At 41.0% G+C, this 26,717-nt stretch overlaps 1 protein-coding gene across 8 annotated transcripts in view; it reads right to left on the reverse strand.

The window, feature by feature from the left end:
- Positions 1–1,922: 1,922 nt before the first annotated feature.
- The window catches only part of KCTD1 (potassium channel tetramerization domain containing 1), a 100,236-nt gene continuing 75,441 nt past the window's right edge, over positions 1,923–26,717 (reverse strand). For all 8 annotated transcript variants that reach the window (XM_030266119.4, XM_072924582.1, XM_012571969.5 and 5 more), the window contains exons 3-5: positions 8,255–8,399; positions 5,693–5,998; positions 1,923–2,882 (exon numbers count right to left, since the gene is read on the reverse strand). In XM_030266119.4, the coding sequence (XP_030121979.1) occupies positions 2,724–2,882; positions 5,693–5,998; positions 8,255–8,399 (610 nt within the window). In that variant the 3' untranslated portion in view covers positions 1,923–2,723. The remainder of the gene's footprint in view (positions 2,883–5,692; positions 5,999–8,254; positions 8,400–26,717) is intronic.

Consider the following 26,717-nt stretch of genomic DNA (forward strand, 5'->3'; position numbering starts at 1 on the left):
CCTCCCACATTCCCAGAGAAATTGCCCATTTGTTGATCAGTTTTTCTAAAGAACATTTTAAAAACATATGGTTATAAACCTCTATTGCAAACAATTGGACTAATCTCATTTTCTCTCTAAAAATCTACAGCCAGTTTATTCCTGTATATATTTTTCATCAGCCGTTACTTTGAATATTCATGACCTCTTACTCCATGACCACATTGTAACTGCAGAGAAATTTACATTCAGGGTGTCAGAGGGATTTTTGACTCCATCAACAACAAAAGCAGGCTTGGTGAGAGAGTGCCCAGCCAGCAGAGGATTTGGAAGAAGCACAGTGGTATCTGTAATGTCATTGACTTGGACAGGTACACGCTGAGCAAGCAGAACCACCAGCAGAGCACAACCTGCTGGCTTTGGAAGCCACATATTGGAGAGCATCAGAGGAAAGCTCCTTGCCTCCCAGTCCCTGCCTGTGCAGAGGCTGCAGGCAGTGCAGCCCCCTTGCCTGCACAGGGGGGACACCTTTGGGCCTGCTGATGCTCCTGGCCAGGCAGGCTTGCAGTGCCTGCTTGCCAAGGAGCAGGGAAAGGAGCTGCACACCCCCCAGCTCCAGCCTGCACAGCAGTCTCTGAAGAATCACATCACCTTGCACTGGCGCCCATGGACTCTCAAACCCATGGGGACCGGCATCTTTTTGGACATCACAAATATCATCACTTCCAACGGTATGAAGATCTGTTAAAAATATTTATTTCCCTGGGTTTTAGCTTTCCAACTTCTATGCAGACTAACAACCAAATTGTGGGCAGTAAGAGCAAGCATTTGTTTATTTTGTAAGAGGACTTCTTGCTGCTAATTGAAAACAAGAATTTTCAATGAGGCAGCTGTTTCAGTACTGTGAATAGACAGATCAGCATCACACTGAAGATCTAATAACCCACTAATGAATCTTAATTTTTAGAGGCCCCTCCCTCACCCATTTTCACATTTCAGTAATTCCAAACCATTGATATGTGCTGCCAGTTATTTAAAGATGTTTTCAGACACATTTTAATAAAAACCAGAAAAAATGTAACTTGCTCTTTTTTTAGTTAGACTATGTTGGAAACCTTGTTACATGTATCTAACAGCTTCTGTTTTTTTTTTTTTATTTTCTTAAATAAATAGCAAAGTGCCACCAAAATGAATGAAATGCCAGCACCATTGTGTTGATAGAAATTTCCATACTAGGATGAACACACAGTCATATTCTGTAACAATGCACAAAAAGAGACTTTGGAGGAAAGGTGGTGGCTGCCGGTGCATCAACCCATGAGTGGTCCGTGCAGCGGCATCGGGATGTGGTGCCTGTGCAAAGTCTCACAGGCCTGGAGCCCCTGCCTGCAGAGGTGGCCTCAGTGAGACTCTGCAAGAGAGCAGCTCGCAGGACATGTAACGCAGAATGTGGAATTACTGCCTGCTGCCAAGGGACACGCAGCCGATGCTAACCCAAGGGGCTGGACATGTCACTCTCTAGATAGAACAACAGCTTGAAATGAGGGAAATGAGGAACCTGAAAGCCAAACAAGCTAACTAACACTCAGCAAGGCAAGGGCTTGGAGAGTCAAAGCTGCCAACTCCTTGATCGAGAGGGAATGATGCAAGGATTCACTGTGACACTGAAGGTTACAGAACCAGGTGTCATTTTTGGATGGGTTTCCCTGGGCTCAGCTGGTGTTATTTTCATGTCTGACCAACAGTTTCTCTTCCAACTGAGGCAGTGCTGAAGGAACAGCAGCCATATGCACCACACCACAAGGTCCCTCAACAGCCTCTGCTGCCTTAAACTCACTCCATCCTGTGCAGGCAGCTCCGCCTGCCCACTGCCTTGCCCCCCTCTACATGCTGGACTGCAGTGCCATCCCACCTCTCTGCTTCTGTTTGCTTAAACCAGACCCTTGTTATTTTAAACAGGAGTTTATTGTATTTAATACATTATAAAATTTGAAAAAATTGTAGGAAAGCAGCAGATTCAAACCAGAGCATCTCTACCAAATATTAATTATTCTGGCCCCCTTTGAAAAACACAAAACAAAACAACAAAAAAACTCATTCAAAAGAAAAGTTAACCTTTCACATCTGTGAGGGCTGACAAAAAGTGTGCGACTTCTGTACAAACTACATTTAAAATTTCAGCTTTCCAATGCAATGGATGGTTGTCTCCTGAACACCTGCCCATCCACCTCTAAAAAAGACAGACATAAACTTCCATATGCAAATAAAGTTGAGTCAAGGTGTGTACACATTAAAAAGTGGATGGCTGTTTGGTAATGAAAATGGGTGAAGAACAGTCCATGAATCCCCCCCAGCAATGGCTTGTTCACCGTTAAGTGGGCCCGGGAAGGGCCTAGGACACTTAATGGCCATCACAGCACCAACCTCATCTACCACATTTTGTCATTGCATTTCCTACCCTTTGACATATACATACATATATATATGTACAGACATACATATACATACATATTTTTTAATGTGTGTGTGTGTTTTTATACCTTGAGGTTATTATTATTATCACTACTATTCCAAGTGTTCCCATATGAATTCAGGTGTGGTCTCTATATTTGATATAAATGTGTCTTTTATTCAATTTTAGTTCCAGGACTTGTTTGGAGTCCAAACTGCACATGAAATGTCCCCTTTTTTGTTTTTCCTCTTTTTTTTTTTTTTTTTTTTTTGCATAAAGAAACATGTCCATTTTAGTCCAGAGGCTCTTGCTTTATTCGAATGACAGAGGGTGCACGAGATGTCCTTCTGAGTTCTCGTCTCAGTACGTATTCACTGAATTGGGAAGAGTCCACCCCACCTCCACATGAGCCAACAATCTCAAATCCTCTTTGCTGTAACCTCTCAAGTACCTGCAAAAAAGATGAAACAAATACCAATGTATAAGTAAATTAACAGACTATTTGCTGTCCAATGATGGTAACTGCTGTTTTCAAATGGATTCAGCTAGGAGGAAAAAAAAGTGGCTACATAGCTTAACTGTACTGGATTGATTTCTGCTGACTATGGCCACTGAGCAGTGAAAAAGAAAAAATGAAGAATAAATTATTTTATTTTTTTAGTACTGCCAACCAATCCACTCTTCTGGCCACAGGAACATGACTAGAAAAACACATTCTCTGCTTCACAGAATTTACAATACAAAAGGGCAAATACATGACTGCACAGCAAATTCTGAGCAAACACCACAATGAAATGGTGACAGTGTAGATAACAAAAGTCATAATTTCAGAAAACCTACCATGATATTTACTAGAGACTTAAAAACCAACTCTTTGTTGCTTTTATCATCCATCATCTTCACCTGTTCTGGACTTCCTTTGCCTCACCTGTGGAGGAGACTTCCTGGGATTTACCAGGGTCAGCCTGACAGCCACCAAACCCAAGGAAGGGGCTGATGCTTCTGGACCCCAGAGGATGTGGGACCCTCTATTCAGCAAGACCAGACCTCAAGGGTGGTGCTGGAATCAGGTGCCTACCATAGCTTTCCCAGCTGTTTTATCAGTTGTCAAATTGGCTTGCATGTGTACTGGAACAACACTGGCAAGCAGACTGGCAGAAGACTGCAAAGGACTAGGGCAGGGGAAGAAGCAATCTGAGGTTTAAAAATGCTTCAAAGAAGACATGTCATGTCTTTACATAAAATGCTTCAGGTTGGCAAATGTCTTTCCAAAGTACTTGAACACGGCTAATTGCCCAGCAGTCACATGAAAAACGAAGGGATAGGAAAAGAGACTTTGAAACAGTGATCAAAACACATGTGGTCTTCAGCTTTTAACAATATATTCCAAAATCCCCTGCCCCTACCCAAATGTGTCAGTGCAAGCCACTAAAAAAAGAACAGGAGAACTTGGATTCTGATAAAAAACATGGTGGAAGAAACTCTGGACACTAATACAGCCCTGGACAATCCATTTGGTCTGTACCTCATTCTTCAGACCTATTGGTAGTCCTTGTCCTGTCTCCCATTTTCAGTAGTACTGGGAGATGTTTACATCCTCCTGCTATCAATGTGGGATCATTACCTCTCAGGTTTTTCCCATCAGTAAATATGATTTGTAATTCTTATTTAGGCACCAAAAACGTAAGCATCAGAATAAGTGACAAAGCACTGAAGGATACAACTGCCTTGATAACTATCATATGATATATGATAGCCATCCTTGAAACTCCTTTTCAATTGTAATCTGACATCTAAGGCTGTCCTAAATTTGCATTAATCCTTATGACAAAAAAATTTTGATGTTTCAACATGACAGTCAAAGCCAGTAAGAGGAAGCTGTCCAAGCATAACATAGGTTAGATAGGTCTATCTAGACCCTTGCATTAAGTCTAGCACAAGTGCAGTGCCTGGCCAGCCTTCAGAGTGTGCCCCACTGCTCAGCTTGCTTCATCTGGAGAAAAAGAGGCTCACGGGTGACCTAAAACTTCCTGAAAGGAGGCTATTGCAAGGCAGGTGTCAGGCTCTTCTACCAGGAAACCAGCAACAGGTCAAGAGGAAATGGCCTCAAGATGCATCAGGGGATATTCACTGGTTGGGCTGGACATCAGAAAGAATTTCCTCACTATGAGAGTGGTTCAGCATTGGAATAGACTACCCAGGGCAGTGGTGGAGTCACCATCCCTGTAAATGCTCAAGAAATGACTGGATGTGGCACTTTGTGCTGTGGTTTAGTTGACGTGGTGGTGTTTGATCAAAGGCTGAACTTGGTTGATCTTGGAGATTTTTTCCAACCTTGATGACTCTGTGATTCTCTATCTGGATAGTAGGACCTGGCAGAGGAAAAGATGCCAAGCCCAGCTTGCAAGCCTGTTCTGTAAAAGAATTCACCCATGAGCCTGCAGCATTTAGGAGGTGCATTTAAACCAAACAGCATCGATTGTGCCATTGATGATTTCACATGGGAAGTGCTGGCTATGCAGGATGTGCTAACTAGGGGCAGGCAAATGTCTGAGGATGGTTGCTTTTAACCAACAAAAGATAAATCCAGTAACACTGAAGTTGATTATAATTATTCCAGGAATTACCTGCATTTGTCTCCCAGATTTTTTTCTTACCCATTTCATAACATCTACTGATTTTAGACATTGCAACACTGCATCACAGAATACTTTGGGTTGAAAGGAACCTTTAGAGTTCATCTAGTTCAACTCATCTGCAATGAGCAGGGACATCTTTAACTAAATCAGGCTGCTCAGAACCGTGCGCAGCCTGACTCTTGAATATCTCCATGGATGGGGAATCCACCACCTCTCTGGGCAGCCTGTTCTAGTGTTTCGTTACCCTCACTGAAAAAATTTCCCCCTTTTATCTAGTAAAAATCTACCTTATTTTAGTTTAAATCATTATCCCTTGTCCTATCAATCACAACGGACCTCTACTATGCGATAAAAAAATCAGGAAAAAACACTGGAAGTGAAAGTTAAGTGTTTTCCCTTTGACCACAGAAAATTCTAACACTACTCCAGCTTGTTTGCAAAGTGATACATGAAATAAATGGAGAAAGACAACATGACACACAGAAGTAAGTAACTTGCTTAAAGCTTCCAACTGATTTGCTCAACAAAACATGGAATATTGCTACAGTGACATGGAATAGGGTCAGCCCACTGGTACCCGGCCAGCAGCTGCCTTTCAAGAAATGCACGTGTGACTTCCTACCTGAACTGAGTTGAGGTGGCAGTATCCGTTCAGCGGGAATCGGATGACGTGTGTAGAGTCGTGGTTCCAGCCGGCGTTGACAGAATTACACATCACATCCCCGATCTCCGGGAACACCTCCTCTATCAATGACTTATCTCCACTCAGTGTAATCCTCTCGCCGAGATCTGGGGCAACGCGCACCACCAGGCACTCACAAGACTTTGAGAAGCGGCCACTCTCCCGGTCCTGTTTCCACCGTTCCATCTCTCCTAGCATGGGCTGAAGTTGGAAATACTTTGCTTCTTCATATAACAAGCTGTAGTCCTGAAAGACACACACATTACTGTGCACAATTAAGAGAGGCATTGCTAATGTGGTGCTTAAGGTATACGGATATTCAGGCCAACGCTGCTCTAGGTCTGGAACTCTTTGGACAGAGCACCTAATTACTGTGTAACAAAGTACCAGTGCAAGCAAAAAAACAACCATCAGACACTTGAAATGCAATGAGTATAGCAGCACTTGCAAGAGTAGGGAAAGGCTATGCTTGCTTAACTCCCTTCTGCAAAAAAAAAAAAAATTCCACTTTTCCCCATATTTCATCCCCACAGTGATGTCATATAATAATGATCTCATTGAACAGATGGAACAGAATTCAATCAGGATTTAGTAAATTCATCACTAGGATCCATTGTGTCTTACAGCAATACTAGCAGGCATTATAACAGGTATAAGAATGTAAATGAGGAAGCCTGCAATGTTTGTTAGTGTAAAATGATTCAGATATTTGCATAATGTTTGCACATATTAGTGCATTTTAAAAATTAAGTATTTTTTAATACTTCCCTATTTTGCCACTAGTATTGTTTACTACATCATCTCAAATGCCAGAGCAGAGGGAATGCATTTCTAGGCATAGCCACTGCAGAAGTAATTTAGAACTGATGATGTGGAGTCTGCCTACTGCCATTTTTTAAATTTAAAAATAACTTTTTTTTTAAAAAAATCTTGTTTTTCTAGGTATAAGAGCATAATACCATTTGGAAAATATTTATACAGAGGAAAGAGATACATGAGAATTAGGGATGAGAGAGAAACAGAATGACAACAAGAGAAGCCTGCTAACAGTTAATATGGTCCTGAATTTGAACTAGAAACCAAATACTTGGCAAGGACACCTAAATCATAGTAAAAACACTGCTTACATTTATTGTGTAACAAAGAAGTAATGTAACCTATGTATTTCTAGGAAACAAAAAACACTATTCATCTTAATCACTGTTTTTTTTTGTACACCTTAAAGCATAACTGGGGAGGACACCCCTTTGAACATCACAGTTGGGTGAACTTGCCAGGAATTACATTTTTAATTTCAACACAGCTACAGTATATTTATGTGCTTAAAAAGCTCTACACATGTAATTTCTTCATATTGCATGAAAGGCGGCTTTTCCTTTTTCTGTATTTCTGATTACCTGCAGAAGTGCCGAGAGCAGCACAAAGCCATGCTGAGGCTTCAAAAAGAAGGAAATGATGCTTATCTGTTTGCTGCAAACTCCCACATTATTCAGGGAGACCTGCCCTTGTCACTATGGGAGCAGCAAGGATGTGTCTACAGCAGATGATTCAAAGGTTGCTGAAATACAGCTCTTGAACTCAGCCTCACACCTATTATGCCCAAATGCCTGAAAAACTGTCTCAGCTGCAAGGGGAAAAGGACTGCATACCAGTGTGAACTGCTCCATCCCTGCCTCACCACACATCACCTCTCCTGTTCAATCACAATTGCTGCATTTCCTGCAGTGAACTATGTGCACTGATGTGTGGTCATGAAGGTAAGGATCTGTTCTGATTGAAGACACTACATATTCACCCTCATACCTACTAGCAGATAAACGTCACATTAATTCTGAAGCTCTGCCTCTGTAGGCTTTGTCTGACATTGAACTACCATTAATTAATTTTATTACTAAAAACTAAAAAAAAAAAGCAGGCTCTTTATTAAAGTTTAAATAATAAACAGAACTATTAATTCCTGACTTCTCTAAAAATCCAAAATTAAACATGCAGTATGCATTCAAGAGTCTGAGGGAGAAAAGATTCTATGACTTAATGTCCAAATATTAACATGTGTGCAGTTTATTTTGTCAATATTGTGATTCACACACCATTTTCTGAATTTCAGTGTGGGAGTGGAAACTGAAGCTGCCGCAATCACTGGGGAAGCATAAAAATGGATAAGAGGACAAGTAATCAGCAAAGCTCATGAGCAGTCAGTTGCAGATTGTAACATTGCTTCTGTTTCCATGAGTATGGTACAACATTTAATTTCCCTAGGTCAAATCTGGCAAAGTTGCTTTATTACCACTATAGCCAGGAGGAGGAAATTTAATATTGGTGCCACTCTAGGAAAGGAAGACACCACTTTAGCAACCCCATTCTTACTTTTGCCATGTACCTGAAATCAAACACCATACCCTGCAAGTCCACCTTCCCTATCCAGGGCTCTGTTTCGACTACACACCAGATACTTGCTTTACTGAGGTACATGCAAAACACCCAAGTTCCTTGAAAACTCACCTTGAAATCATCAGGAATGAGGAGTTTTGATGTCCTTAAGAAATTCAAGATATATCTGAACATCTGCCCATCTCTGTCAATGAAATAATGCTGCTTGAGACTGTCGAGGACAATGGGCTCCGTGCCATCGAAAAGCCGACCAATTCTGGAGAGGAAACAAGAGACAAGCAGCACAGTCAGACTAAGCTCAGCTCAAGAGCTGCTGAAATAGCCCAGCACTACAAAACCCTCCCATGCAAACTTCACTGAAGCTGCTCTGTGGCTTTCTTTCATTAGAAAAGTGCTAGTTTCAAAACAGTGGGTAAGCCACATATTTTCCAGCATGGCCTCATTGAGTTCCAAGCAGCACAGCTGGGGAGGTTGAAGGGAAGAAGCCAGGCCAGCAGCCTCCCCCACCATGTCACTGCCCCAGTCTGTACCTCATAAGATGACAATCCCTCAATTATTTTGGATGCCTCTTTTGATAGTCCCCTTCAGCACAGCCCATCCCCTCTAGATGCTCCAATGCCCTGGACTGACTCATTCTGCTTTAGAGAGCACTGCATAGGGAAGTTGATTTAGTTTGGAACTGTACTTGGGGAATAGTTTGGTTCGGATCTTTGCTTGGTTTTCACTTGTTTGTTAAACCCAGGTCACTTTTTGGATACCATTTATAGCAACCAACATTAGGGCAGGCACAGCTAAGGTGAGGGGCAGCACATTGTGGCAATATAAAGATGAAGGTACAGAGTTGATAACATTTCAATGCAAGGTAATGCTTTAATGTAACAGGTAAGTGCTTATGGCAGGTATCAATCAAAACACTCAAATAATACAGAAAAATGTGTCAGCTTTTAGACACCATCCACTGACCACCAGAACCACACAGTCACCTAAAGAGCCTCCACTTGGCAACAGGTTTTGCAACATCAACTGCTGGGTACACATACATTTCTGGATGTGGGTCTCCCAAACCAGCTTTAGTTAGAGCAATTGGAAGAGCTGAAAAAGCCAAACAAAACCCTCAGAGTAACACCAAATAAATGTCTTGTTACTGCACTGGGGCATTTGCAAAACACTCCTGAGTCACTCGTGGTTTCCCAATGAAATGAGCAGGAGTGACTGGCAGGTCTGATTTTGTGTGCCTGTTCAGATGTCTCTATGTGCAACGTGGAAGTACTTTTTGACAACAAACAGTTGCACAGTGAATAACAGTGAATAAACAATGAACCCCCACCACCAGCAATAAAAAAAAAAAAAAGCCACCAAATACTCAAGAGATGATCAGCCCTCCAAGCTGAGCGATGCCCCATCCACTGGCCAGCAGAAAGTCCAGAAGGCGTTCAAGAGGCAAAAGACAGAAGTGGCTCCCAAAGAGGAGGAGGCAGCAGGGCTTGCAGCAGGGTCTCTGCAGAGAGAACTGCAGAAGGGCACGGCTCCAGGTGCCCATACACTGTGTTGCATCAACAGCCAAATATCCTCCCTTTGAAAATGGCACAGGAAACCCAAATTGAGTTTGGAACGATGTCTGTGCCTGGAGCAGGTATATATGTAAGTTGTGAACAGAATACAAATTTCATCTATAGTTTCTCACCAGCTGGGAGGAGACCAGAAAAGAAATAAAAGTCTATTAACCCCAGCTGGCCATTTACAATTCTGTAATAAATGCATGAATCAATTCAAGTTGCATGAAATCTGTAACATATAAGGAATTAAATATATTTTTGCATCATGAGCAGGTACAGAGCACTTTTTTTTTCAAAGCTATCCCTTGAACTATTTGAGCTTTCTTCCTCAAAGACTTGTTACTGCCTGCCCTGCTGCTCAAAATTTAAGCTGTGACAGCCCATATAACAGAGGCTCCTGTTCATGTGGTGTATGAGCCACATTTTATGTCTAATATGGAAGTACTCAGCATTTGGAATTAATTTTCCCTTATACTCAAGCATGTCATCTTCAAATTTATCACGGAATTCACACACAAAACATGTATTTGGCCAAGTCAGTCATTACTGAAATGTATAATTGTAATTGGTTTCTGCAGCATTTTCCTAGTTCTAAATTACTTCTATAATTACATATTTTAAACCTCTAGGCTTTTTGTCTCCATTTTATTAATTGTTTAGAGAAGAGCAAGATAGTATCAGAGGATGGAGCCTTCAGACAAAACCATAATGCTGAGGAGAGTGCTCAGCCACTGGGAGGGCTACCTGGGACCTGAATGGCTTTGGGAATGGACTGGAAGTGTTAACAGAAAGCACTGCCTTAGTGCTCTGCTGCGCTGCAGTAGCAGCAGCAGCAGCAAAATCCTAGGAACTGTAAGGTCCCAATTCCTTCCTGACTTCCCTCCCAGGATGACTCTGCAATACACTTTCACATGTTAGAACAGCATTGGAAGGATAGACCCTCAGCAGAGAGACTTCTGTAAAGAAAATTAAAACTTTTTTACTTTTCAGATGGAAAAATGTAGATTCCAGCTTCCTCCACATGGCCTTCAGTGAAAAATCTGAGGTACTGTGGGATCCAAATCTGGTGATATGGTCCTGCTCCTAATCTGCATTTGCTATACCCATTAGGAGAGGAGACTGGGCTATGCCAGGATCTGGGGAACAACCAGCATCCTCAGCTTCCAGCAACCTCAGCAGGAACTCTTGTGTTCCCAGGGGCACAGTGGGAAGCACTCTCTCATGCCTCACTTGTCATCTCCTTTGTACAATACAATTTGATAACCATCCTCCCCGCCACCCATAGCTTTGCTGCCACTCCTGCTTGGTCACACACTGGGATTATACATGCTTAACAGACACTAGTTTGCTAGCACAAGAAGGGACTGGTAAGTCATTATAATTCCACTTCACAAGAAAACCTGAAAGATGTTTTTCCCCATCTCCTTCTTGACAATGTTGGCTGATGATTGGCAAAGACACCTTTCTTTTTTAAATGACAAATATGTAACAGCTGAATGGAGTTTCGAGACAGGAGAGCACTTTGAAGGAGGCTCGTAAAATAAGATGATAATTATATGCAGAATTAGCCAAATATCAAGGGTAAAGGATAAGAAACTGTAGTCCATTTACAAGAAAATGTGCTTCTGAAATATTTAATTAAAACTAACAGGCTGGAATTTTCCATATATTAGGAAAATTAACGTCCCATGGGTTGAAAGTGCGACCTCCAATGGGTAATAATTAATGTCTGTGGCTTTAAGTATCATATTCCACTGACAGAAATTGAATCCTTCAAGGGTTGAAAATATAACCAGTGGAAAACCCTGTTTCCATCAGAGAATTTGGTTTTACTTAAAGGACACAAGCTAGGTATAGCTACAAGCCCTTGTTTACTGGAGAAAAAACAATAGGGAATGGAAAAGATCATTGCTTTAATTCCATAAAATACCACAGGGATGGATCTTTCTTCCCACAGATCAGCACTCCCATAACAGTATTTCTATACCAAAAAGCCAGCACAGGAAGATGACATTGCTTGCAGGATTTCTCAAATTCTTCAGAAAAAAAGTCCTGCTTGTCAAGTATAAAAATATACTGTCTGCAGCAAAACTGTATACATAGTGTTTTTATAGCCTTGCTCTCTCATTGTATATATATTTAAATATATTGTTATTATACACATAAAGAGAAAATATTTCAGTCAGTATATTCTGCCTCTGCTGGAAATCTGGGAAAGCAGCAATAACTGGGAACAGGATGGGCAGTAGTAATTAAACAAGTCAACTATTGCAAAACTCTCTTAATGCCAAGAAAAAATGACAGAGTTGTACAGATTGTTTTAATGGCTTCACTGGACAGAGCTAAAATTATTCAGTTCTGTAATCAAAACAATCCAGGGAACATGGAATAGCTGCAAGACTTGATGTTTGCAAACATGAAGAGTATTACATCACTTTCAAACTAAGGTAGAAATAAACATTTATTCTCTGAGAAAATACAGGTTTCTTATAATTTAATATATTCAGTATATAATTTCTCAGTATATTAACATCTTTATCAGAGGACACTACAGACTCCAAACTAACGGAAAATATTTTGCAATAACCTACTTTTAACAGTTGTGATCTACCAGAGTTCTGTGCTCCCCATGTCTTTCATAGACAACAAAAAGGGAGGAAAACTGGTGAGAATTCCTTTTCTTAACCCATCAGAGGGAGCTGTGCAGCAGGAGGAGCATCAGTGATGCCCTGGAACCTGTAATCCCATACTAATGGCAAGGCAAGTAACTGCCTGGATTTCACCGAGGGCGGATATTCAGCAGCTAGCAAAGAGCAAAATACTCATGAAAACACATCTCTCTCCCTCCGGTAATGAATCACATGACAAAGTAAATGGATTTTATTTGAAATCTTACTCATCTGGTTGGAGCCACTGCAGCAAAGTGATTAGGAGTTTGGTCCTTAAAAGTTAAGTGCAAGTTTTATTATCACATCATTATATTTATGTGGCTAATGGGAATGCTTATTTAACACTCTGGAGTGTGTGGAGAGTAAGCTGTAACAGGCTTTTACTTTTTTTTTCCTCTGCAACTTTTTAGTCTGAGCTGTCCTTATTAATTTCTTTTCATTTTCTTTTACTGAGTGCTCAAAGGCAATTTGCATAAGAGTCCATTATAAATTAGATCTGTTTAATAGTATGCTCATCTCATGGCTATTTAATTTTACTTCCTCATATGTCTAAATTACATAATTTTGCACTGTCCCCTAGCAGCTAGTACAGTTGAAGTGGTGTCCACGCCAGTGAGAAATGCTATCCTACCCAAGTGGAGAATGATAAGGTTTCTATTCTTTTTTTTTTTCAGAGAACCACTTTGACAGTATCAACCTGCTTTTCTTTTTTTGAGTAACTCACATCATTTGGATCCATAGAGACTGAATACATAGCAATCTTTATAATTCTGCATAACAAAAGTTGGCTCATAAACATAACAGAATACATTTGCAATTTTCAGGAACATATATTATGAAAACTGCATTTTAAGCAAATACCCTGTTGTAATCTGCTCTCAGTGCTATTATAATTTGTTCTTATCTTTTTCTTCTTACATTCAATTTAAGGTTTCATGTCCATGAGTCTCAGGAATTTCTTGGCACATACAATTCCTACATTATGAGAAGATGCATGAATACAAATAATTATAAAGCAAAGGTAACAGGGGAAAAATGTATTAAAACCTAAAAGCTCATTAAACTTTCTATAGAAAAAGTATATATATAGGAGCCAAAATTACAGAGAATAAGAATGTACAGGAAGAGGTATTTAAACACCAGTTCTTAAGAGATTAAAAAAAAAAAAAAGTTACATGGCATTTTAAAGAACAGATAAATGCCAAATACTGAGCAAAAGGATGTCAAACCTTTGTAGAAATATTTGCTAAAGATTAAGGAACTGAATCATTTACATGGAGAAGATTTCAAACATCTTAAGATTGTTACCTCAGCATGACAGTAAAAGAAAAGGTAGGGGCAAGCTCAGAGGGCTCATAAGGCATGTAGAAAGAAATGAGATAGACAAAAAGTGGTGAATAATCTTAAAGGCAGAGCAAAGCATGCGAGGAGGAGCAGATGGGAAGGATCTGAAACAATGAGTGACATGGTATCATCAAGGAACACACTAAAGACAAAAAAAACAAAACAAACTGAGAAAAAAGAGAAACATGGGATTGCTACAACCTGCCTGATCAGAGGCAGCATCAGGAGCAGAGACGAAAGCCAATCAGACATATTACAAAATGAACTAATAGCCGCTAGATCTAATCCAGATGGACAAACTGACACTTTAACTGGAAAAGTATGAATTGCACAACATTTAGTGTGTAGTCATGTTGCAGGAATGCTACCAACACGAGAGCAAACTACGTATTTCTACGCCACAGATGAGTGTGGAGAATGAGAGACATGTACTGAAATGACAGCAGAACAAACGTGGACACATGGGTCACAGCAAACATAGGGGGAAATTAAAAAATGGATGGCCAAGGCTCCACAAGTCAGTAGAAGCCTACGAACCTCTGTTTGCTTAAAAAGGATGTTTTTCCAAAATAAAATAAAAGCTGTATTTTCCCTGCTAAAGAGGTGACCTAGCTACCTAGGAGTTTCACACCAGAACTAATTGCTACACCATGAAATAGAGCTAATACAGCAACTCCCCTGGTGTACAGAACATATTGGCTGACAGTCAGTCACCCTGGTGGGTGTAGGGTGCCTGAGTGTTCAACAGAAGCCAGTTCAAAAATGTAGTCTCTGTCACAGCCTTCTCCCAGGATGTTCAAACCCTCATTCCCAAACTCAGGACTGTCATGTACCCAGACACAGCTGGCACTCACAGAAATGCTGACATTTTAGAATAGAAAGGAATAAATTGTTGGGATGGGATGTTGAGAGCTGTTGACTCATGACCAGAGAACAGTATATGCAGGTAGGTGGAAACCATCTCCCACTTTGCAAGATGGCAACAAGGTGAGGCCAGGAAAGCACTACCCCAGACCGTGTATGGGCCAGGGAGTTTCTGTTTACCATATTCCTTCTCTCTGCTCTGGTGTACCAGGGAGATGCAGACTGATAAGAGGAACAGGCTGAAACCCTAAGCTGCATTTCTTCACACAAGGCTGGGCAGGTAAGTGTTTTAAAAGCAATTTCAATACCACGTCAGCCAAGCCTCCTGGATCTTTAGGTTGCATTACAGACTTCAGATATGGCTGAGAGGGGTCTATCCTTTGCTCACCAGTTGTTCTCCCACCCCAGACCAGGATCTTTACGCCACAAACCCCATCATTTTCCAGAAAGTGAGGTTCCTCCACAGACACTGAAGTCACTGACATTTCCCAAGACATGTATGGGCCATTCACTTAAGAGCTGGCCTCGATGGTTCTTGTGAATCCATTCCAATTCAGAATATCCTCTGACTGAATACATCCTTGATCCTCACAGTTTTCCTTGTCTTCAGATACCAAGCACACCTTCAAGTCCTTTTGCTACCATACAGATATGTCTCCAGAAAACTGAAGAATTGCAATCTCCAAATAGGTGTTTCTTCAACCAAACCACAGTCTACAAACTGGAGCCACAGCCCCTTTCTTCCTCTAGGACTTTCAGACACCTCTGGGACCAGCCAGCACTCTGAGTGACCCACCTGCCAAATCTTGCAGACTCAGAGCAGGGCTGGAGGCTGCAGATATCTGCCATCATCCCTCTCATCACAGGGGACAATTCTCTCAAGGTATTTGTGAGGACATCAGGCAGAAAGGAGCTACACACATGGCCTTCCCTGCACACCCAGGGACCATAGCCACAGCTTGACCACTAGGATTTTAGCCTTTTAAATGCCATCTCTACTCTCCTTTCTTTTCAGGCTTGTGCATGCACTGGATATACCGAAGAACAATCTACAAGCCTTTAAACCCCACATCTCCTAGAGTGTTTGGAATCTTGCAAATAAGTCCTTAAAAACTTTCGAGTTTTCCAGAGCATATCAAAACCACTTTTCCTAAAATCACTTAAACCAATGAAATGTTAAATCAATTATTCATGCAAATACTTTTGCCATCTCTGTTTCTTGTAACCAAGTTTTCTTGGCAATGATAACATTTCACAGAAAAATTAACAAATACTCTCTTTGCTTGCCAAGATGATTTTACTAAGCTTGAATCCAATTTCATTGAGGTATGTTATTTGTTTTATCTTGAGGGAAGCTGCCTATTAAGTTAGTAGCAACCGTGTCCTTTTGCTTATGTTATGGTTATTACTGAGCTATCAGGAGTACCTTTAAGTTATTAGGGTGCAATGGCAAATTAAGTACTTTGCGTCATAATTAGCTAATAACTTTTGAATTATATTTTAATCATGTTTAAGATGGTCAGGTTGGCTGTGAGTACAGATAATGGAGGATAGGAGCAGAACAGGAGTGTTTATCATTCAATACCAAAAGCCAGAAAGTAGGTAAACCGGTGGATGCACAACATCCCAAAGGCCATGATAATCTATATATTCAGAACACTGAACTCCTTCACAGGCAGCAATGTAAAAAAGTGGAACTTGTGTCTTAGGATCACATTTAAGTAAAAAGCAAAAATAAATCAGTTTCAACTCAGCCTCCTTTGTGCCTGTCAACTTTTTTTTTTTAATAAAAAGATTGTTAACAATACCCATCATCAAATCACTGTTGATAAACTGTTCATGCAGATTCCACAAAGAGAGGACACCGTTAAAGCCGCTTGGAAAAAACTACCAGAGCCATTTCCCTTTCAAAACTCATGATCAAGAAAAACCAAACAACCAACAAAAAAAACCTTCTCAGAATAGGGGAAATTCTTTGATGTGTTCCTTTGTACATCAAGTTTGCCCCTCAGCTTTCATGAATTTCATTCAAACCACTATTAGCTCTCGGTATTTTCTCTGTATCCTTGAGAAGACTCAGCATCAAAATTCGACATAAGAATACTGGAAATCAGGAAACACTCCGAGTTTCTCCATGAAATACCTTAGAAAAGTAGTGGCAAAACAATTTCTGGATCCAAATCCAGTAGAGACCCCACTACATCATGTACATGCTTTGTAAAATCTGTAAGGTGTTGCTAATTCTGCCCCTTTCCAGGAGGTTACTTTGAGAACCTGGCATCACTGTCACATGCCTGGAACCTCTTTCCATGTAAATTACAAACATGGCAAGGAAACCATAATGAATTAAGTTTTCCAAGATCTTCACAACTTTGTCTACTTAGCTAGAAATCACATCTATGTTGTTTTGTTAACTGCAGCCTTCTCTAAGAGAAAGGACAACACGTTTCCAAAGACAAGACAAGAACACACTTGCCTTTCCCTTTGCAAGAGTTGCACAAGCTCCTTCTTCTTTGCAGCCCATAAAAGCAGGAGACTGCACAATTAACCTCCCTGTGCTCTGTGGGGGATTCTACAGGAACTGCTTCCTGAGAAAGAGGCCACTACTGCATTAAAGCCTAAGTAAAAGCTTCCCATTAATGAATACAATTCAGAGAGACAAAGTGCTTCGAAAACTTTTAGATGTCTGGGTCTCAACTATGTCTGTGCCTGTGTCCCCAGAAAACACCACCCTCCAGAGCCCAGAATGAAGGAATGAAGTATTCCCAAACATCCTCACTCTTCTGCTTTCAATAAATACCCATATAAATCACACACAAACTTTTTAACATCCTTCTTAAGTGCGGTTCATGCAGAGGACAACAATTTGCTGCTGTTAACCTGTGCAGCAGAAACCTATAAAACAGACTATCAGGTCCCAACCCTCCTGCTGAACTAGGGCTTGGATTGTCAGAAGACAAATTCGCCAGGGAAGGTGGAAAAGATGTTCGCTCTGCTTTTTAAAATCCCTACACAAATAGACAAAGAAGAAAAAAATACTTGTACAAAGAACACTGTTAAGGTAGTCAAAACAAGCTTCACAAGTTAAGATATGTCAGATATTAGAGATGCTCCTGCAAGTCACATTTGCAAGCCTCTCTTTGTGTGAAAGATTTTAGACTCTAGATTTTAATGATCCACTCTTTTCTCACAGCACCCTGAACTTGGCACCCAAGCCAGGTATAAACCAGGTTCGTACAGCCCAGCAGGCTGTTGCCCACGGGACCCCTGCTTCATCTGCTGGAGATATAATGGATGCAGAAGGGACTGCAGGAAGGGAAAATGGGTAAGGTAGATGAGGGCTGACCTGGAAAAATGGACTCTGTCCAAGCATGTGCCAGATTTCCTCTGTGATGCTACCACTATGCACACCTGCCTTAATTTTTTTAGCCCCTTTGAGTGAAGCAAGAAGGTACCAGACTAAGGAACGTTGTGAAGAAAGCATGCAAGAACGACTTTTCAGAACAGGACTCAAATAATATACAGAAAATACAGCCCAAGGGACACATGCTGAACTGAGAAGGAACAGGAGATGCTGATGACATGTGTAGTAAATAAGCAACACATCTCTCTGCACAGAGGCAGGCAAATATATTGGAGGCAGTATTATTGCACATACACTATTAAAACTACAAAGGTCAGCCTGGCTGCCCAAATAATGTTCTTCTCCTATAAAGCTTACTTTAATTGCAATGAGAGAAGCTGCAAGGCCAGCTACCCAATAAGCACATGTATTATACTTCAAATATTAGTATTTTCCCTTACTTACTTAGACCACCTGCTCAGAGATTCCTCTACTCGACTGAAAGCAGTACTTTCAGACTAACACCCTAGATTACAAATTCGTCTAGAAGGACAACCCATATAGCATAAAAGCATACGCAACAGAGGCAAGGAAGAGGTGGGTGTTATGAGCACAGAATTTAATATGAGAAACACAGGACTGTACACTGCTCTTCTCTTGATTAACTCACATACAGTACAATCACATTGCTGTGATTCCTAGTGTGGACACACACAAATGTCTACATAGAGAAACCTGTTTATACCCGTATAACTCATTCCCATACATTTACATGTGTAATTGCTTCCATGCTAGAGGCTGAAGTGATTTATGCACTTCAGTAACTAGAAAAATCACACCATTAACCAAATCAGTTCATACAGAACCTGTGTGCTAATCAGTTAAGAGGACAGGAAAGTCCACCTGAAACATCTTAGACAGTGGCTCTGAGCAACAAATAATGCTTATTGCACAGGCTGGAAGTGCCAAAGCCACACATGAACATTTTGGTGGTGGTGGAGTGATAAAAAAAACACACAGATAACATTATTTCCATTGAAAAACTTTACATATACAAAACAGTGGCTTTATTGTTTATTAAATTAGATGCTGCCATGGTGGAATCATCCCTGCAGCCATACCAAACCCAACAGCAGGTCAGATGCAGTCCTGTGGAGGAGGTAGAGAGAGGAGAAAGGAAGAGAAGTGAGACACAGCAGAGAAGCAATACAGCCCCATAAACTAGTGGTGCAAGGAATAATTAATCCACGGATTTGAAAACAGATGCTGTAACTGTAGAATGCGAAATCTGAAAAAATACCACATGACAAAAGTAAATGTTACAACACGGTTCCTTCAATAAATAACATCCAGGATGTGATTCAGCTGCCTGTTGCCACTTGAGATACTCTAGGGCATCCCAAAGTGCTGGGTGATGGCACAGGGACACTACTGCAGGCTTGTGCACTCCTGGAGCAGCCACAGAGTCCAAGCAGAAACTGCGCACAAGCATTAGCTTCCCATGTCAAGGTGAGTGTACCCCACTCACAAAAGTGACCAGAAACGAACTGTACCAAATTCATATATTAAACTAAATCTAACGTTCTTCCTAGACACTCATTTCAATTTTTAAAAAGTCAGGCTGTTGCACTATGACACGAAGTAACTCACACACTCACTCTAAGATGCTAAAGAACACAAGAAGGAAATTTTATTTCTTCACAATATAAATAATTCTAAAAGTGATAGTGGATTGAAGGATGAAACTGCTACCTCTCCAACAACACTGGTCAAGCTAACATTCCGTGAATTCTCTCCTCCTACAAAGAAGAATGCAAAACAATTACTTACATGAACAGTGCATGAGAAACTCTAGTAGAAATATGTAAATATCAGAAGGCATAGAAAACTTTTAAAAGAACAGGGTGACATCAGGCTCTATTAAATTCAGAGCAAAAGTTTGTATAGGAATTTGTAACCTTTTTAATTTAAGAGCTCTTTTACCCAGCAGCTCAGGTTAATCTCACACTGAGGAGCTGACTGGTCCTAACTTCTTCCTGAGGTACGTTTTGACTATAGGAATACAGAAGAGTGACATTCAAAGTCATACTGCACTGCAAAGTGTGTTAGGAACCCCACTTCCTAAATGCAGGCAGTCAGCCTCCAGCATTTTAGCAGGGTATTGAGGTGAGCTGACTCTAGAATCAAGCTACAGCCCACGGACAGACACAGACTCCCGTGGAGGGCAGCCCACCCACACAGGACTGGGTCTCATTCCATGCACACCTCGTGCACCACCGCAGCAGTGATGGTGCACCCCAAGGATTGCGACAGCTCTGTCACGTAGCAACTAACAAATGTTGAATGCAGGTGGGGAATGATCTGTGGAGAAACACTCAAACAAGCTTAACTCTATCAGTATGGAGGATTTCCAGCAGTGAGGATATATGTCCTACATCCGTTGTGATCCTCCTGGTGGAAACCAGCACAACCCAACAGTGAAAATCTTCCTGGGGTGGTTCCAGGATGCTAATAAACAAGAAGATGCTTATTAAGCTGAGCATTGCTTTTAAACTAGTAGAAATACGCTGCTGATGAAGCAGACTACTGGTTGAATTTGTAGGTTTTCATAATTTCATTCACTGAACTGTGAAGCTTTTCTCTAAAAAGAGCAAAATATAACTACACTTGGAACAATAGAAGCAAAAAAAGCACCATTTCCTAAGGGTGTCTCCATATTGCATCTGCCCTTTCCCCCAGATGCTGGTAACACCACACAGCTCTTATATCAATGAATTAAGTTGCAGCTTGCATGAATACTGAAAAAAAAAGCTGACCATGAACCAACAGGGGTACAGACACCAAAAGACAAGGATTTTCTTAACAACAAGAAGGAAAAACAGCTAATAATTTACTGAGAAAAATACTGAATTTCAAACCTACAGTTTTTTAGAACAATGCAAGTTCTGATACAAGCATTTTTGGGCACAGAAAACTGTTCCAGAAAGTCCTCCTCCCCTCTGTTGAAAATCAAACACATTACAACCACCTTGCATTATTCCCTTCACTTGTGTACTTAGTTAATACCAATGCTTTTTGCTCCATATGTGAATGTAATAAAATTTTAATTTTGAAAAAATCCAGGTGTCTTGGTAGATTTCTGATTTTTTTTTTTCCTTTCCTCACCCCAAGGCATAGATATAAATTGTTTTCTGCTATCTTTACAGGAGATCTACGGAACCATGTTATCAAAAGTTGCAGAAGACTGAAAATAGTTTAGGGTAATCAAGAGCTGCACTGTTTCATCAAAGCCCCATCTCTCCAAAAGCCAGTGGTTTTGCAACAAACAGTTTGGGGCTATAGCTTGATTTTGATAATTTTCCATAACCTTCCTAAAAACCTCCTCTTGTCGTGGCAGGCAGAAGCCAATTAGCACCATGAAAGGAACAAGTCTGGAGAAAGATAATGTGTTAAAATGACCAACTTTGACTAGGAAGTCAGATCATCAAATTAAATATTGCTAACCACCCTATGCACAAGCATCTGTATTTATTTGGTTTAACCTCACAGTCCTGTGATGGAAGCTGATAGTCTAGTTCTTGGCCCGTCACTTTTGCACAGCTTTGCTTCCTTCATTGTATGCCATAAGATGACTACCCACAAGTAATGACAGGAGGTGAAATGGACCTGGGCTGCCCAGCTGTCCATCAGAAGGCAGAACCTGCTGCTGAGCACCGTGATGGGTTTTAAGAGGAGGGAGAAAGCACCTGAGGTCAGACTGGGCTCTGTCATATCACCACTGATACTGCAGCAATGCAGTCAACAAGAGCAGCAAGACCACAGGTCTCATTTACTTGCAGCTGCCCCTCAGAAGAGATGCTTTCCCCAAGCCCTGCTGCTCAGCAGCTGTGCCCGCTCCACCCCTGAATCCTGCAGCCCACCCAGAGCTCCAGCCGCAGTGGGTGCAAGCACACAATCCATCTTTGCTGCCTCTAATTGCCACCAACCACTATCCATGTGCTTCGATGTTAGAAGACCTCTGGCAGAGATCTGCCCCAGGGATTTACACTGCAGTAAAGAATGAGTCTGCCATATTCACACTGGTAACAACACAAAGGCAGCAACACCTTTGCAGGGATCTCTGAGAAGTGTTTACGAAGAACTGAGCCTCACAACAGATGACAAAAGGCAGGGGTATTTCTTCCGCTGTGCTTCAAGGGTTGGTTGATCTTCGAGGAAAATCCTCTGCTGAACAAATACTGAGGGGCACAGAAACAGTCAGCATATGACTGTGGACAGCAGCTCAGGCTACTTTGCAGGACTGAAGTTAGACAAAGCATGTTTGCTCCTCAGGTTCTGTGAACACAGGCAAAATCAAATTCCACATCTAATTTTGGGAGCACATCACTGGCTTATTACTTATTAGAAATAGACATTCAGACATGACAAAGAAGGAGCTTCCCCTCAACTCTGAAGCAGGGAAAGCTGACAGCAACACATTCTTGCTGGCTGAAGCATGTGGAGTCACTTCAGAGGAGGGGCATCAACTCCCTCCACACTACCTGCCCTACCATTGCCAATATTTTGTTACTACGGCAGAATAATATTAGGACATCAGTGAGGAAAATAAACTCTGTTATGATGGATGTGCATTTAGTCAGCAACGTGCTACAACAAAGTTGACCTTCATCAGGACTAGATTTCACTGACTGCTTTTATGGGACCTCACCCCATTTATTTTGTTCTGTCTACAGCCTCTGCAATTTCCAACTGATAAAACTTTCATCACCTTTCCCAGTAGAAGCACACTGCAAAGAAAAATATTCTGGCATGCAAGGTCATGGGACAGAGCCCTTTTTGTGGTCCTTCACAGCAACAGAAAAGGGTATTGGAATAAATACTCCCAGAAGAGCTGCAGATGAGTTGTCCCAATGTGAAACAGCCTGGCACAGCCCAGCAGAGTTTCTGCAGGCTCAGGTTCAGGTTTGCAGAACAACATGACTCATTTTTCTTCTCTGAATAGGAACTGTACTGCCAGCCTTATGTTTTCACACGGTACAAAACCTGTTATATGTTCTTCATCTCTCCCGGGGCCATTCATGTTTATCATGTTTCCAGGATTTCATTAATAAACAAAAGGAAGATGGGCTTATGCCTCTGATTGAACTACTTTGCATTTTAATAGGAAATAATAAACTGACCCACGTGGACTCTAACCACAATTGAAAGTTGCACCCATACCAGCTGTTTCTATTTTCAAACCAGTGCTTTATGCCTTGTAATGATAGCAGACAGCAGCGACTTCCAATAGCATCTTTTTCATCCTTCATTTTATTGAGCCTACCCAAGAGAAAAGCAGGAAACATACCTGATTAGGGCTTTTATTTCTACTTCCCAAGAGGGGAATTAAATGCTCACCTAGAATCAGACCTCTGTGGTCTGGAGAGCAGCATCCATTCAGTTTCAGAGAGCTACACCATTAATCCAAAGTGGAAATGGGAAAGTGCAATTGTAGCTCTGCTGATGAGTTTATCGAGGTTAGCTACTAAGCAAGGGAAGGCCAGTATGAGAGGCATGGCCCAAGGCCCCGCTTTATGAGACTGCAATATTAGAAACTGGGAAAATGAGAATGCCTGATGAAAAGTGGAGCCTCCAAATACGCTTTAGCTACAGAAAAGCAGCAGCTTTTCTCCTTTCCCTTTTCCATAAGGTCTTCCAAAGGGAAAAGAAGCAGGCAGGTATCCTGCAGGTATCCTACACTGTTCTGTCACTGTTTTATCTCCCTAGAATAACATTTGCCACCACTTCCCTACTCATGCATCTCCTTTGCATCTCCAACAATGGACACTGGGCTTTTCCCCGTGGCAGCACAATAGAGCCAGAGTGGTTCCCTATGGCATTACTGCAGCAGAGCTGGAAGCTGCCATGAGCAGAGCACCACCCTCATCAGGTTTCGAAAGGCCAGAGGGAAGATTATCACTCAGGGGAGCTCATACACAGGAGAAGCCAGTAAAGAAAAATTAAACCTCAGTATTCTGCAAAGGATAAGGACATTGTTTTTGGAAATGTTAGCAAGGCACAAGAAAAACGTATTTAAAAGTCAGTCACTGGCACATCAGGAGTCAATCGTGCCAGGCAGAAAAATATTCAGAAAAAATATAAAATTATTATAAATATAGCTTACATTTTGAAAGTAAACACTAACTGCTTTTCACATACTTTATGGCAACTTCAGTCCTGTGCAGCTGTAGCCACAGCACTTGGAGAAAAAGCAGAACATCTCATTGTTTCAAACAAACATGAGCAGTTTCATGTGACAAGCTCCAAGCATAAAATGAAAAAAATATTCCTAAAACTCCCACATTATACTGCTAGTAAACTAGAATTTCATAGCAAAAGTGAATAAACAATAGCTTTTGAGGCTGGAGAAATTACCATCATGGTGATATCTAATCTCTCCCCAGAAGTCAAGAATTATGACTAAACCCTTCCAAAACAGATATAGCCTGAAATTCTATGTCAGAAGTATGTCCAATTGCATTTGGCAATCCTTAGCCAAGAGAGAGGCTGACTATAATTGGATGAATATTTGAAGTGCTTCATTATTCATGTAGGAAGGCTAGGTAAAAAGTGTTTTGTAGTCCCAAGACACTGGAGGGTGTGTGTTATTGGGTAATAACCAATTAGGAATGTTGACAGCGCTCTGCCTTTGGGATCACCCTGGCCAACAAAGCACCTGGGTGTATGTTGTTGTGCAAAGGCACACACCTACTGCTTACTGCTCAGTTTATTTAAGCTAGGCTTTCACCAAAGGAAATGGAGGACACCCCAAAGGATGTGTGTGTTTGACAGCTCAGTAACATTCAGAAATAGTGCTTCTTCGTTGTTCTGTCTACCAAAAATACACCTTTTTTCAATAGTATTTCTGAATTACTGATGCTATTGGTTATTGAAAACAAATTCCAGTTCTTCTGTTTTACAGCTTATAATCTAACAAAAGAGCAATATTCTTACTATTTCCAGTAAGGAAACACTGACAGCAAAAGATCAGCTTCTACCCCTGTAATCTGGTAACAAACTCCACTGTGCTGCTATAAATACTTCAAACTCAGAACAACAGAAATCAATGATTTTCCTTTCATGCTAGTCTAAGAAAAACATATGAATCATTAGTACAGGCATGCAAAAGATTTTTAAAACTCCAGCATTTAAAAACTAAGAATCCTGACTCTTGCTCACAAGAACCAGAAATTTGACACCAATTCAGGTAATGATAAAGCAATTCAACCCTATCTCTACTTCCCACAACAAGGGTAGAATGTACTGATGGTACAAACACTGATTTTTATTTGCTCCTTTATTTTCTTTATCATTATAATGAAAAAAAAAAAATCCTGCAAATTTACATTGTCATTGAGAGCAAAGAAATTACTGTACAAGCTGCCCAACAGGACTTTCATACCACAAAAGAAACGCTCAAAACTTTTCTTGAAAGATTTGCTTGTTTCAAACATGCAAAATTCAATATGTTATAAGGAGAAACATATCAGTTTTTCTGCAGCTCTCATTTTCTGGCTTGTATCATATTTAGCCTGTCCTGTGGCACTGAGAGTACTGCAGCATTTTCTCTGAAATCCCCCGAATGCCCCCTCACCCTCTCCCCCATTTATCACCAAGATGATGATGTTTTGATGAAGCATCAAGCACAGGCCCTTGAGATAATGGATTCAATGGCATACACTTAAAAGATCATTTTTCTCTTTTGTATTGACTGCTTGCACTGCTCTAAGACAGGAAGGGCTTTCATTTTTTATGTAAGCTGCAAAACCCCGAGGGTCCTCTAAACTGTTTAAGAGGGATCAATTTTCAAATGGGTAGAAGGGGCCCAGCAGACCGTCATGGTTTGGAGTGCCTTCTTCCCCTCGGATCACCAACAAGTTCGGGCAAACTGAAAACCATCTCCCAGCTGAGCCACTCCAGCATGGCAGAGCTTCCCACTGTTTGGGATTTGTGGTTAGCACTTGAACAGAACTATAATTTATAGTATGCATGGAGCAAAATAGGAAAAAAAGTTTTGCAGAAGCAAAATAATCACAGGGGCTGACGCAGATAGTCAGCATTAGAGCTGCTAAGCAAAGCAGTGCTTGGCACTGGCGTAGGGGCAGGAAACCATTGCCCCATGACATGGGTTTAATACAGTGACATTGTTGCAATTACACCCAGGCAACCTAACAAAACAAATTTATTGTACGGCACACAATATTTCCAATTCAACATTGCAACATTTATTTTTTAATTACAGAACAAAGAACAACTTTTGGGGTGTGGAAGGACATAATCCATCACTTGCTCTTAAGTGACACACTTATGGCAAATGCTGTATATTATAACTTTCTATGCCACAATAAGCAACTACAAGCAATTTCTTAGGCAAGGAATGCAAAGGTTTTGGGTGTGGCTCTCTGAGATACTGCTTATCCCTCCATCTCCCTCTGTGTCAGCAGGGAGCCAAAGGCAAACCACATGTTGCTGCACTGGGACTTCAATCACTCCTGTTTTACATGTGTCACACAGCTTGTGACAGCCTTTCACCTGCAACACGCCTCATGTGGAAAGAGTTTTTATCGTTCAAATATGGCTTGAACGAGAACTTAAACACAATTTTTAATTAAAAGGAATGGGATGTTAATAGGTCACTTAAAGAACAATTATGTCTACCATTTGATTGACAGGCTTCTCACATTTTATCAAGAAAACCCCACTGCAGTCTAGGAGGTAGAATTTATCTTTCTAAATTGCTGAACTGCAGAAGCGTACCC

This window comes from Taeniopygia guttata, chromosome 2 (assembly GCF_048771995.1).
Source record: "Taeniopygia guttata chromosome 2, bTaeGut7.mat, whole genome shotgun sequence".
Taxonomy (NCBI): domain Eukaryota; kingdom Metazoa; phylum Chordata; class Aves; order Passeriformes; family Estrildidae; genus Taeniopygia; species Taeniopygia guttata.